We start from the raw sequence: 14,310 nt of genomic DNA, 5'->3' as shown, positions 1-14,310 counted from the left end.
TTTGCAGCAGTTCTTTTCTTTAGGACTGTGGTTCTTTTGGACCCGTCTTTAGGAGGTGTGAATTAGGGCCAAGTCAAAGGGTCTGAGTGTAAAATAGTCAGGTAATTTGTGGGGGAGATAGAACAAATTTCTATCTGAGAAAGAGAAGTAGGAACTGGATAGGGAAAACCAATCTTGTAAATAGCCTTATGCATGTGGAGAGCTAGCTGGTACTGTCTCATATCCCTCCTTTCTTATGTCTTAATCTACCAGATGTCTTCTCATGATTTTGTGTGAATATTGTGTGCCTAGTCTTTAAAAGTGTTATTACTTTTTTTTTTTTTTCCCCTCTCCTTTCTCTTATCACAGCTTTTGGTTTTTTTTCTTTTTCTCTCTACCCAGTTTCCATCCCTGTTTTGCAACAGCTTTATACGTGGCTTGCCTCAGCCACATGCAGCCTGGCATTTCCATCTCTGCGAGTACCCTGTGGTGCTCAGCACATATGAAAATCATCCAGTGTGAGATGGAAGCCCAGAGCAACATCTCAATTTTCTCAATCTGCCTTCATTTGCATTTATATCTGTATGCTACATCCTGCACGTTTAAGAAACTTTGCAACTTTTTTACTGATGGATACCTTAGTTTAGTTCTCTTTGAAGGAAACATTTAGTTCAGAGCACTTAATCCAGGACTGAGTGTACAAATCTCACTTCAGAGCAGTGATGTATTCAGGTTTAAGGTAACTGTATGATCCACCGTAGACAGGACCAGTTTGCAAAATAAAGTTTTACGTGCCTTGTGTCACAGCAAAAAGCTTTATAGACACTTAGATCTAGAACAATCTGGGGGGGAAGAGAAGCAATAAAAATTAGGGATCAAGACAGTATTCAGGCCTACCACCCTCTCTGTAGTTTGTCTGAGCTGGGGTTCTTGGGTTGTCCCCCTGCACTGGGCGACCACCAAATCCTTTCCTAGTGTGCCTGTCTCAGGAGGCTTCTCGTCCACGTTTCCAGAAAAAGCCATCATCTTTAATTTTGAGGGATTTCTAGAGGAATTTTGGAAGTCAAAATAACTAGTTTTCAAACAACTGAAAACATATCAGAAACAAATAAATTAATTGTATTTGCTAAGAACTTTAATAGCATGATAAAGGTGCTGTGAGAGCTTAGGTGAGTCTTCTCCTCTTTGCTCCTCCAAATGTAGACTCTTCAGATCAGGTATGTTTCTTAGGATTGATCCAAAGGGAACAGCATATGTTTTCATCATTTGCCTCTTCCTTTTCAGAGGTGTTCATGGCCATTTCAACGGTCAACGCCCGTGGGCTTTGGCAGACGAGTGTCTCCTGGACCTGATGGCTGAGCTGGTTGGTAGGTCTGGACTGCAGGGAAAATCTTTCTCTAGAAACGAAAACAAATTTGGTTTCTATTGAGATTGAAAGTCCTGAAAATCTACAACCAGAATTTAGTTCTTTGCATTCTTTTGCTTTAAAGTAGTTTTTCTGACTGGCTTGTGCATAGGCCAATGCTTTGTTTCAAGGGTGTGAGTGATTTAAGAGATGAATGTATATGGTAATATATGAACACATGTATATCACATCCAAAGGGTTTTCTGGAGCATCATAAAACACTCTAACACGTGAAGCCCTTTTAAAGGGCACTTGGCATTACAGATTCTCAGTCTCTCTCCTAGAAGTGAATCAATGAACTTTCCCCTTTGAAAAGTTATTTCTCTCTAGATGTTTTCTCCTTTTCATCCTTTCGCTGCTGCTAAACCCAGCCTCATATTTGAGAAGTGCTTATATCAATGAAGCAGATAATTGGGGCAGGACCTGCTATTTGTAAGTTCCCATTACCCTGCTGTACCCCTTCAGGAGTCTGCAGTACTGCAGGACCTTGGCAGTAAATGCATCTGGTTATTCTAGAGATTGAGAAGGAGCCCTGAAGACTTCTCCTGGTGAGTTTGCCAGCTGTGAAACCAGACTTTTGAGCTTGAATGCAAATTTCCTCTGTCACCTCTTTCTCTAATCTGGTGTAGATGCTGAAATATTCTTTCACTGGGATTGCCTTCAGAGTTGTTGTTGTCAGAAGGGGAAAGAAAAATTATCTTGGCAGGGTTTGTCACAGACCTTTTTTTCTCCCCAACCCTTACAGCCATTACCAAGGCCAGGTTAGTGGATTTTAGTGAGATTTGGCCAGTATTTCAATTTAGTTGTTGAAGGCAACTGCCAATATTGACTGTCTGAACTGAATTATCATGTGTTCATTTGTGTCTTCACTAAGGAAAAAATTATTACAGTTAAGTTGACCTACTGTATGCTAGAAATTGTCTTGCAATTTCTCCTCCAACCATAGACAAGTGTTCAATGAGAAAGTTATGCCTTTTCTCCTTCAAGACAAGCATATGGTGTCTGAACAACTGGAAACAGAGACATTAAGGAATGTTTCATGACAGGTTTATTTATATGTTTATCGATAAAGTCACTTCCTGACTTCTTTGTGAAGTTTCCAAACAGCAAAATTCTGGATGTTATTGTTGGAGCTGAGAAAGTATGTGAAAGTGTTGTTATAGTTGATCTATCCATGATGGAAGCATTAAGATAACATAAATATGGGCATGGCTAGGCTGGACATTACTGGGCTGTGTGGAGCAATCCTGCCTGCAGAACACAATAAAAATCAAAATGCAGGGTGGTTGTTCTGATTTTGGAAGCTGCTACCATAGTACCCAGTATTCTTCAGGAGGGGACTTCTCTTGCTTCCATCATGTTCAAGGGCAAGCTCAATGTATTCATCCATCAGCTATCATAGAACATAAAAATGTAGGAATATAAAGAGGTGGAGGGTACTGAAATGCTGAATGCAGCTGATTTAGGGATTTCACTAGTTTGACCAATCTTTCATGGCAAGTGGATGTTCTCATGCTGGTAAGGTATAACTGGGAAGCTGTGGGCAGGTGGGGAAATGTGACCTGTCATACAACTAACCCAATGTATATTGAGGGCTTTTAAATTGGAAACCCTGAACTTACTTAATTGGAGGGTGGAGAGTTTCTTATGAGAGTGGGAGAGTAGTCATGCTGCCTACTTTCAGACACTTAAATTGGTAAAGTAACAAGGTAGAACATTGATGCTCTTCACATAACCAAGGGAGAGCAAGGATCCCCCAAAGAGCAGCTCGCACTACCTAAATTACCATCCTCCTCTGCATCAATTCCTGTGGATGTTTGCTGATGCTTTGTTTTCCAAATGTGGGCCCCTGTGACCTCCCCACGGGGTGCTGGGGTAGGCTGAGCACTGACCTCCTGCCCAGTGCTGGTATCAGGGTCAGTTTGGTCCCAGCTTTAGGTTAGGAGTCACTGCAGGAAGCAGAGTCAGACTGGGACATTTTTTGCCTTAGCCATCTGTCTCGTGGAGGCTGCCAGCTCTGTGTGTATTAGAATATATGTTTAACTAAAAGTATTCTGGATGCAAGGAGAGGGAAATCAGAGCTTTGCCTAAACTTCATCTAACTTCTTATCAGTCTCTATTTCTGTTTTCCAAACTCTGTATGACACTGAGTTTTCTATCACTGATTACACTGAACTTATTACAACTTTAAACACATATTTTTAAGTTTTCTATTTAAAAAAAAAAAAAAAAAGATAATGACTGAGGTCACCCTACCATGAAGCTACTTTTGTTTTTAAAATTCTTTGGGAAAGGGTTTCATCATCCCGTTATTTTCTTCAGGAGAAAAGGGCGTATCAACTTTATTAGTTTGTATTTTGTTCTATGGATTTTTTGGGGCTTTGTTTAACTGAACTATAAAATGTGGTTTGTGCTCAAAACTGGACCATAGATTCATGTGCCAGAAGGGTTTTATTTCTATAGTATCCTTGTAGCTTTTTTCAGGATCTACTTCTTAGAATACCACTTCTTAGAATGCTAAACGAATTATTATTTCCCAAACAATGGATGCATCATAATCAATTCTGATTTGTACAATTGTAATAGTGAAAAAGGTAAGAGAATATAGAAATTCAGGAAGAATGTTATGTTAAAATACTCTCTTCCACTGTGTTATTTATGGTTAAGTACTGTTTTCCAGGAAGGTGCAATACCAAGTGTGTCTGAGCTGAGTGAATACTGAATTTCTTTTTGTAGTGAATTTAATGGAAGAACATAAACAGACTTTTACCCTGTTTTTTATTCATTATTTTAATATGTTATGGAGGAGGAATTGTCATTTCTCACTATAAGTATTAGTAAGTAGAAGACTTTTTACTGAGATTTATTCAGGAATGGACTAAAGACTGCAAAATACCTTTCTCCTTTTAAAGGTATACAGTTCTCTAACACCTTGCTTATTAAAGGCAGTCACATTTTCTTGTTCAATGAAAGTTACAGGAGTAAATAGATGGTGAGGTGTGGAGTGAAGGTCAATGGAGGCCAGAGCTGCTTCCCTACGCTCACGCTGAGTGGCGTAAAGGCAGCTCTGGTAATCTCAGCTTCTCCTACCAGCATCTATCCAAACATTCCAACCTTGGCAGCATCACCTTCTGATGGAACAAGATTAACTGTGTGGCTGCTGCCACACCGTGTGCTCAGGCAGGTCTCTGTTGAGGGAAGACTGAACGCTCAGCAGATTTGGAGTGACTTTGAATGATAAGGATTATTTGAAGTAACCAAACTGTTCTCAGAATTGGGGCCGTTAGCCTTGTTTTGATCATTTTACAAAGCGTTTTTTACTTACTCTGGTGAGGATCAGGCTCCCAGAGCAGTCAGAGAGGAGAAGGATGGCAGCGTCTGCCTAACACAATCATAATTGTCTCTGAAGTTGTACTTTGCAAATGCTGCTTCCCTTTATTAAAGAGGAGATTTATCAAGCAGAACATACAGGTTTTAGCCTGTTTTGGAGATATGGTATAAAGTTAGGAAATAAAGCAAGCAAACATAATTTTATCTCCTGTGTGCCGGGTCTTTGAATACTGTAATAGGTTAATTGGATCATAGGAAAGTTCTTTCCTGAAATGCAGTGAGGGTTATAAAGGATAACAGTTTTCCAATGACACGGATGAGGTTTGTTTTGTGGGCATGAAATTCAATAATGGAAAGCTTTTAATAAATATATAATTTACGGAAGACCAAGAGTTACATGACAAATGTAGTGTCAGATTTAATTTGGGATGCTAGCATGCAGCTAAAAGTGAGCTACAGATTAACCATTTGTTTCATATGGAAATGGTACAGCAGGCAGAGTATTGCTCGTGCAGAATTTGCTGTGAAAGCCACAGATTTCATGGAAGGAGCAGAAGGAGAAATAACAACAATACCATTTCTTGATTCCATCTCTTTTTTCAGCCTCAAGAGTTCCATAGAAATATTAAGACTGCAAATAATACAGTTTTGAGCTGCAATCACTCTCTCTAGCTGTCTTCTGTATCTGCAATAGAACAGCCACAAGGTGACCTCTTCCAGCAGCAAAAGGAGCCTGCAGATGCAGTGCTCTCAGAGGGAAGAAAAGAAAGCAAAGGAGAGGAATTTAAGTGAGGAAAAGAGCTTATTTTTCCCTATGAAAAACCAAGTCTACTTATATTTCTCCTCACAAACTTCATAATGTTCTTGGTGTCTGAAAGAGGGAACTTATTCACTATATCTCCTTTTCCTCCTGGCTCATCCCCTGGACAGGTTCTTCAGAGTTACTGACAACTATTGACAAATCTTTCTGTCCAGTACTTGGAGACTTCAGCAACACGAAGAAAGGCCCTTAACTGAAATGGTTCTTGGCTTGTCCCGTGGTGGCAGAAGTTGAGGCCTGACTGGCAAGGATTTAAGAATAAACCCTTCTTAAATAGAGATTTCCGTGGGTTTTTTTTTGTCTCTATTTGCTTGTATTGAGTTCAGCCCATTGTTATGTATTTTTCCTAGGCTGGCAAAGTAATAACTGCATGACCCTAAACTTTGTGGGATATGGTGGAAATGTCTCAGAGCTCTTGCTGCCTTTTTCCTGGGTTGGTTGGAACCTCAGGTGTCCTCCAAGGCAGGGCCAGGTGAAACCCAGGATTCACCTCTGTGTTTCTTGTGGCTCCCCTTAACCTTTTTACCCCAACATCATGTTTTCCTTTCCTCTTTATTGATCTCAAGGGTGGCTGTTGCCTTTCTTGCCTGCTTATGCTTGTCTTCACCCCTCCCTGTCTCCAACCTTTTTCACCTTTGGTGAACTCAGCCTCTGAGGTGATGGCTTGGACAAGGCACATAAGCTTGTCTTCCAGCTGAAGAAGACTCTTAAAGCAGTGATTTGTGTCAAGGGTGAATTACTGCTTTTCCACAACAGACATCAGGCAAAACAGAGAGAAATAGGAATTGATTTTCTCCATATCTCAGCGGTGCCCTGCCCAATGCACAAGTCCCTTGTCCTGCCTAAATCCTTTCATCAGGGGTTGATAAGGATTTGAGAATGTTACTAAACACTTTGTAATAACAATTAGTTGTTTCTCCATTAGCTCTGCCTGTGGTTTGCCATAGCCAAAAGGCATCTGTTCTAGGAGCTCTGTGGGTCTGACTGCTTCTTGTGAAGTTGCTACATTAATAATGATCTGCTATATTCAGTAGGCCAATTTTGCCTTTTTTTTTTTATTAGGATGAGATTGTTTGACATTACAGTAACCACTTACAACAGATGATTGACTCAGTGTGTTTTCTGACTTGCTTTACGTATAAACTGATGACAAAATAAGCCTACAAGTGTTGCTTTATGTATAGTTTCTGACCTGATTTCAGTCTGAGATATTAATGATAATAAATCCACCAGTGGTTTGCCAGGAAATGGAAATACTTCATTGATTTTTTTTTTTGTTTTCTGTGGCTGACCTGAAAGAATAAATATTTTCCTGCCAGTGTGGTGTAGTGAGTAAGACAAGAAATCTTTTTGCTTCACTTTGTCACTTTGATGACACTTCAAACGTTTGTTTATTTTCCAGTCTTTAGAGAGACATTGACTGGAAACATACTTTTGTTTTCTCAACACTGCGTGAGATTTCTCTGAAAATATAAAAAGAAAAAAAAAACCCTGATCATTTTTTTTTTTTTTTAATTATTTTTATTTCAGGGGCCCAAAGACATGAAGTAGCCTTAATGAATGGGCTAACTGTTAACTTGCACCTCCAGATGGTATGTCGTTATATTTATTTGGTGTTGTGTCAGCAAATATCTTTTTACCTTTCTTTGTGAATGTAAGCGAAGTGTTTTCTGAGGACCTCACAAAGACAGCACTGGATCATAGCCTAACTTTTCTTAAACCTTGGGACTTGTATCTTGAATGATGTTTCAGCTTGTCCAAGGTCTGGCTCCGCTTAAGCAGAAAAGCTGGACAGAGAAATTCTTTCAAGGATGCTGTAGGTGAAGTTTGAGAAGTTCTTCATGCACTACATGTCAGTCCTCGTAGAGGAGACCTTACTACTTAAGAAATGTTTGAAAGTAACTTCTCAAATTTCAATTTCACACAATTTCTAAGTTTAAGAAATAAGAGCTCAACTCTGAGCAAGAGAAAGCCGTTATTTCAGTCAAACCTAAAATGCAGTTGCATACAAGAGGTTGTATTTTGATTTATGCTGGTTTATATACACTTAAAATGTGGTAAAGCATCTGATTTTAATTTTTGTGACATAGCATCCATAAAAGTTGTTTCCTTATGTGCTGGTCTCTCTGTGGTTACACGCGGCCTGTTTCTGGTTCTTTAGTATTTCCAAAGTTTTCTTTCAACTGAATGAAGATGTGAAGATTCATTATGTGTTTCACACAAGATTTATTACTTGGATCTGCTCCTCTGTAACATGTTTCTGACTTTTGTTAAACTAAGAAACCTGAAGCAGAGCAGGATGGGGATAAACAGAAGCTCAGTGGTACAATGCAGCCACACTCATGCCAGAATGTGTGAATACACAGCCCTGAGCTCTGTGTAACCACTGCTGGCACAAAGAGGAGGGCTTGTAAGTCTTCTCCTAGTCCTCTCAGCATGGTGGCAAGCCTAACGTGCCTTTATGTGAGGAGCTCAGAAGGAAAGAGCTTTCATGGAATGGTTTGGGTTGGATGGGACCTTTAAAGGTCATCTAGTCCAACCCCCCTGCACTGAGCAGAGACATCTTCAGCTAGATCAGGTTGCTCAGAGCCCTGTCCAGTCTGACCTGGACCGTTTCCAGGGATGAGGCATCTACTACCTATCCTGGAAATATATCCCAGTGTTTCACCACCCTCAGTGTAAAAATTTTTTTCTTTCTCTAGACTAAATGGTTTAAAACCATTACTCCTTGTCCTGTCTCAACAGGCCCTGTTAAAAACCTCTGTCCTCCTCTTTCTTATAGGCCCCCTTTAGGTATTGAAATGCTGCAATACAGTCTTCCTGGAGCCTTCTCATTCACCTAAAACTGCTGAGATGAAGTCTTTGCAGAAGGCTTAGTCTTTTAGTCAGGCGCTTTTTTTTTTTTTTTTTTTTTGAGGAAGGGAAGATTTAATAACTAATGTTTTAGGGCAGGAATGGAAATCCATTTCCTTTCCACTCTTTGCTACTCTTCAGCTGCTGTTTTTTGTTTGTGGGCTGGAGCCAGGTGAAGTCCCAGCTTCCCCAGCCACAGTCAAAGCTTTGCCATCAATTTCTGTACGTGCAAGTTTCCGCTGCTGGATTTTTGTGGCCTTTGCTATGGATAGATGAAGTGCAGGATTATAATGCTTTCCTACTTTGATAAATGTTATATAGGCAAAGAAATATTTGTAATTTCTGGGGAGTTCTCTGTAGTCTGCATGAAAGTAAAACAGTCTTTATTAAGTTATATGCTGGGAGCATCTCTCTCATCTCTGCTTAGATATATTTCAACAGTTTTTTTTTCTTGTCCTTAACAGCTATCTTTCTTTAAGCCTACTCCGAGACGTTATAAAATTCTTCTAGAAGCCAGAGCCTTTCCTTCTGACCATGTAAGAAATTAATATTTCACCATATTTGTATTATTAATCATATTTTTCCAAAGAATATCAGTAGTCTGATTTGAATATTTATTAGCTCATCTTGTCCAAGTAATGTTACAATAAAAAAAATCTGTCAGAAGCTTTTGAGCTCAGCATATTTTACAGATTGTAGCTTTATTTCTTTTGTTCAAATAAAAAATGTTACAAGAGGAAAAGATTGAACGGGTACATTGATTTATTAGTCTTTTTAAAGACATTGAGCAAACTACTGGCCTAAATCAAGCGAAGTTGTAAATGTTTTATTAATTCTTGTTGCTGTTTTACTTTATGAAACCAAATCAATACAAACTCACAACATTAACACTTATATATCCCCAGACGGAGATGGAAATGTTTGTTCTTAGCACTTTAGATTACTAGTTCAAATGTAATTTGTCTGCTATAAAATAGGAGACAATAGCCCGTGCATCACAGCTTAGAACAAATTAATCTTTGGGTTTGTGGCCCACTGCTACTTCATCATCAACTCTGTAAACTCAGGGAAATTGATAATTTGATCTCTAAGGTGTGATAAAAATGACTCAAGCTACTAACAGTTTTATTTGTAATGAAGATGGTGGCACAGATGTGTATAAACCTCAAGTTGCCCTTATTCTAAGTAATGTTCATACTAATCCCATGTTTGTTCCAGGCACACATTTGGACTCCATCTTCTTAAATTTCTATGGTACTTGAGTAATAACTTCTACAATCGCTATAAGTTCAGTTTCTGTCATATAATTAAATTATTTTACAGTTCTAGTCAATGATTTTTATGCTATCTCCAGAACCATTATTGACAAATCAGAGAGCAGGATTTCTAAAATGGCCTGAAAGTTGAGAGCTCTCCCATTTCTTCCCAGCTATGCAGCAGATTAAAGATATGGGACAACATATATATGCTGGGCACACTATTTGCATTGACAGCAGTGCATATGTGACAGCCTGGGATCTATCGTGTGCCACTAGGCAAAGGTTGGTACCCAGTGCCCTTGGTAAGGCAAAGTTCAGTCTTCTCCATGGTGGTCATGCCTGCAGGCTTTGTTTGCTGGCATGTAGCAAAGCACATTTTTTCCACCACATTTGCACCCTCATTCCACTCTGTGAATGTGCCCTGTAAGATTTAGGTTTTGCCTTTATCCTTGCTGCCTGATGAGGTGAATTGAATTCTGATCCTTCTTAAACTAAAGGAAATCTATGAAGTTTTCAATGGAGTTGGATTAGACTTTCAAGCATTAATTTCAGTGACAGACAGAATCCTTTTTCTGAAGTTCTGATGTGTTTGGCTGGTTTTCTATTTGTTCTGTTGTGTAATCACTCTAACATGCTCTGCATGGAAATCTCTTCCAGTATGCTGTTGAGTCCCAGCTTCGACTTCACGGACTTGATGTGGAGAAAAGCATGCTCATGATGCAGCCACGGGAGGTCAGTGAGAAATATGTCACTTCTGCTTGCTATTGCTAAGGGCAAGAGCATATTTCAGAGGAGAGCAGTCATATATTCTCAAATACTCCAGTGTCTGCCTGCAGAAGTTCTAATCTATTTCTACTAATACTTTTAGGTAAAACTGATGAATTGTGTATTCTGTTTCTGTGTATGTGTTTTGGTTTTGGAACTAATTTCATAACTGCCTGGTTCAACTGGTGCATTTGCCTTATAGCAAAAACAAAATCTTTTTCTTTGTCTTTCCCATTTGCAAAACCTGACAGCATCCTGAGAGAACTACAAAACAGAGTAGGTCATTGAGAGACACCAATGTCCTTCCAATGTCCTAAGGAAAAAGATTGCCATGACGTGAACAGCAGCCTGTGTATCAGCACAGACTAAGGGAAAGGTCTGCCTTGAGTAATCTGCAATTCAGATTAATTTGAAAGTCTGTCTTGCTTCACTTCTGCAGCATTAAGAACTTTGCCACCTAACTATAAACTGATGGTGACCTTTTGCTTCTGAAATCTGAGTCATCTTGTGAGTAAAGAGCCCACTCCTGAACGCTTGATGGATTTGCAAAGATTGTTGAGATAATAACAGTTACTTGCAATTCAACAATCTTGCCCAAGCTCTTTTCAGTAACAAGTCTAATTTAATTCTAGGTTTCACTGCCTAATTGATCCCTAGGTGGTGGTATGTTTTACATGATCCCTTGCTAGGAAGACAGGAGGAGGATGGGGCAGTAATTTTCCTATAAAGAATCAAGAATGAGGTGGTTTGTGGGGAGGGTTTTTTTTTTTGGTTGAAATTCCTCTACATTTAATCACCCCAGGTTTGGGGATTTTTGTACTTTTGATGATGTGAGATTTATTGTTTTTGAAATATAAATATGACAGGTTTATAATAGCTTCCTGTGGGATATGAAGTTTATCAGAAAAGTACAGAGTGATACTGACAGACAACTTTCAAGCCTCACAAATTTCAGCTGTGACATAAAAATCATTATATATGCTGTTTGCACCAGGATTTTATTTTTTTACTGTAAATTAAAACTGTCTGAAATATTTAAAGGTATGAAACATGTTAGACTATGAAGTGAATAAACTTTTCATAACTGGCACCTTCAAGATAAGTTTGCTAATGATTTATTTTTTTGAGGGAACTAACTCATAGACTACTTCCTAGCACTACCTTTGTATATCATTGCCGTGCTGAGGATTTGCTCTTGATCTCCTTATGCAAGCAGCACAGCTCATGGTAAAATGTAGATTATGAAATAAGAAATGACAGTTTCATTACTGGCAGAGTTGATGTAAAATGTGTGCTTTAACTTTGTTTTAGGGGGAGGAGACCTTGAGGATTGAAGATATCCTGGCTGTAATTGAGAAGGAAGGGGACTCTATCGCTGTCATTCTGTTCAGCGGGGTGCAGTACTACACAGGGCAGTTGTTTGACATCCCTAGAATAACAAAGGCTGGCCAAGGAAAGGTAGGATTGCTTCAGACCCATCCTTTTAACATCAATTTTAGCTCAGTTTTCCTTGTGAAATATTTTTAACTTCGACTTTTTTTTTTCTTTTTTTTTCTTTTTTGTGGAACAAACAGAGCCCATGTGGAAAGCTGTGGGGTTCTGATAAAAAGTAAAAGCATTCTGTGCCCATGTCCTCTGGGGGCTATGTGCTGCAGGAGGAAATAGCCCCGTGAGAGCAATCTTGCAGATGTAACTTAAGCTATATGGAGAGATAATTCATGACTAATAACTTCTATGGGGCTTTTCTTCAAGGATAGAATTTCAAGCAGTTCAGTAGAGAAGGAGGAGAGGAAGTAATAACTGCTCTAATCTCTCTTTAAAAGTAAGTTTGCATTAGGTTTCTGGTTTTTGTTGCAGACCTTCTTGATTTTCCTCCATTCCTGCAGCTACTCTGGGGCAGTTTTTGACCCCAGTGAGCAGGGAGGTGAGCTCCTCGCGGAGCAGGCGCTATTCAGACTCAGCTGATTGGTTTTCTGGAGACAGGCACAATGTGGAGCACATCAATGTCACAAGACAACTGTATTTTAGTGATGACTCAGCCTTTAGAGCTTGCAGGCAGCGTGTGGACATAGCTGTAAAACTTCTTTAACCATCTCAGTTGCGTTAGGAATCCAGGAGAAAATATTTTTTAATTAAGTCTTCTTATCAACAAGAGGTCACCAGACTTTCCGTAGGGGCAATTTTTTACTGCATGTACCTTATCTCACATAAGATAAACCACTGAAGGATAAGCTTATTTAGTATCACTGGAATTTGGCAAACCAGCTAACAATTTATATTTGACGTTTTAACTCTCTGGAGAGGTTCCTGGCTCACAGTAGGCGATACATCTTCTGTTGCTGTAGGTTTGGCAGTGGAAATTTTTCTGGAGGTCAGGGAGTAAGTTATGCTGCTGGAAAATGATGGTAAAGTCTCCTCTGGGAGAGCAGAGCAGGTGTGAGAGGTAGTGCAGGGCCCATGGGATCTGAAAAGGGAATGTTCTCACAGAGCAGCACCTGGCGACAAAATTGGTCCTGAGCAGAGTATAAAACGAGATCGACTTATGACAGGGGTGCAGAAAATCAAGGAAAAAAGAAATGTGGGGAGCCAGCTGCAGGTCGGAATAAGTCTGTGCATTAGCTCCATGCAGCTCTAAAGGCAACATCTCCATGGTGCATTCCTTGAGGGTCTTCCAGTACTTTGCCAACCGCAAATAATCAAAAGGTTATGCTGAAATAGGATGGTGTCACCCACTGTTCTACTCACTCTCCCTCCTGGTGGCAGCAAAGCTTTAGTTCAGCAGCCAGTGCCTATGTGCCTAGAGTGCTTCTTCCCCCAAATCTGCCCTGTGATGTGTCTGAAAGGCATCTGAGATGTCTTTCTTCTCTGCTGCAAATATGAACAACCTGGGAAAAGCCTGTTGTGTTTCTGCCTCTCTAAAGGTGTTCTCTGGACTATGGGACATGTTTGGACGAATGGAAGTGATGTGGTTCCAGTGAAAGCTATACACTACCCCAAAGTGACTGAGAACCTGTGCTTTGAGGGAGAGCAGCTCAGTATATGGAGAGAAAATGGATTTGATATTTATATTATTGGTAAAGATATAATGAGGACTTGGTAGGGATGACAAAATTTTTATGAAGTAGTGCAAATGATAATATTAACTTAGGGGTATGTGCTTCCACATGCATATACACAAAGGGATTGCACACTTACACAGAGATTGTCTCACTTTGCTGAAGAGGAGAGCAATTTGCAACACCAGTTCAGTACTCCAGAAGGCACAGGCTGATGTCAAAGGCCCTTTTCCACCTGCATGCCAGTTAGAAATGCATTATGTAGAAGTGAATCTCTCTGACAGGTTTTTCAAAAGGGGGGAAAAAGGGTGAAAAAATAAAATTAAAAAAAAATTACCAGTCTCTTTGTGGTTAGAGCATGTAGGAGTGGGATCAAGGTAGATTCATGACCTAAACTGTCACTAGTGTATTTACAAAGGAAAAAAAATAATTTAGCCTGAAGAACTGCTTGAGTAGCCATATGGCTTGAAAAGCATGAGCCAGCCCTGGTTTTATTTCCCTACTGTTAGACACACTCAGCTCAGTACCCTTATGGGTACTGCCCCTGGGTTAAGTGATGTTTATATGTTTATACAAACCACTGTATAACATACAGTTACACCACTCTTAAACATCTGCATATGGCAAATATTCGCTTGAACAGCTATGAAATTAGGGATTCATGAAGAGTTTGCTGTTTTCATATTGGTAAGAGGTAGTCCTGTATCCTGCTGCTTCTCTTAATCTCAGGGCTTCTGGTTACCAAAAAGCCCAAAATGTTGGATCTTCAAACACAATTGGCTCCTCTCCTATTTTCCCAGCTCAGACGTGATGTTGGGAGGTGCAATTGAGTTAGAGGAAAAT

General features: G+C 39.7%; 1 protein-coding gene across 1 annotated transcript in view; it reads left to right on the top strand.

Moving 5' to 3' along the window:
• Positions 1-1,263: 1,263 nt before the first annotated feature.
• Positions 1,264-14,310, top strand: part of KYNU (kynureninase) — a gene marked incomplete at its 5' end in the record, with an annotated part of 41,879 nt that continues 28,832 nt past the window's right edge. Inside the window, 5 exons of the mRNA XM_008949399.1 lie at positions 1,264-1,346; positions 7,065-7,126; positions 8,852-8,923; positions 10,304-10,378; positions 11,723-11,869. Of these exons, the coding sequence (XP_008947647.1) occupies positions 1,264-1,346; positions 7,065-7,126; positions 8,852-8,923; positions 10,304-10,378; positions 11,723-11,869 (439 nt within the window). The remainder of the gene's footprint in view (positions 1,347-7,064; positions 7,127-8,851; positions 8,924-10,303; positions 10,379-11,722; positions 11,870-14,310) is intronic.

Source organism: Merops nubicus, unplaced genomic scaffold (genome assembly GCF_000691845.1).
Source record: "Merops nubicus isolate BGI_N331 unplaced genomic scaffold, ASM69184v1 scaffold5901, whole genome shotgun sequence".
NCBI lineage: Eukaryota > Metazoa > Chordata > Aves > Coraciiformes > Meropidae > Merops > Merops nubicus.
This window is presented reverse-complemented; position numbering and strand designations above follow the sequence as displayed.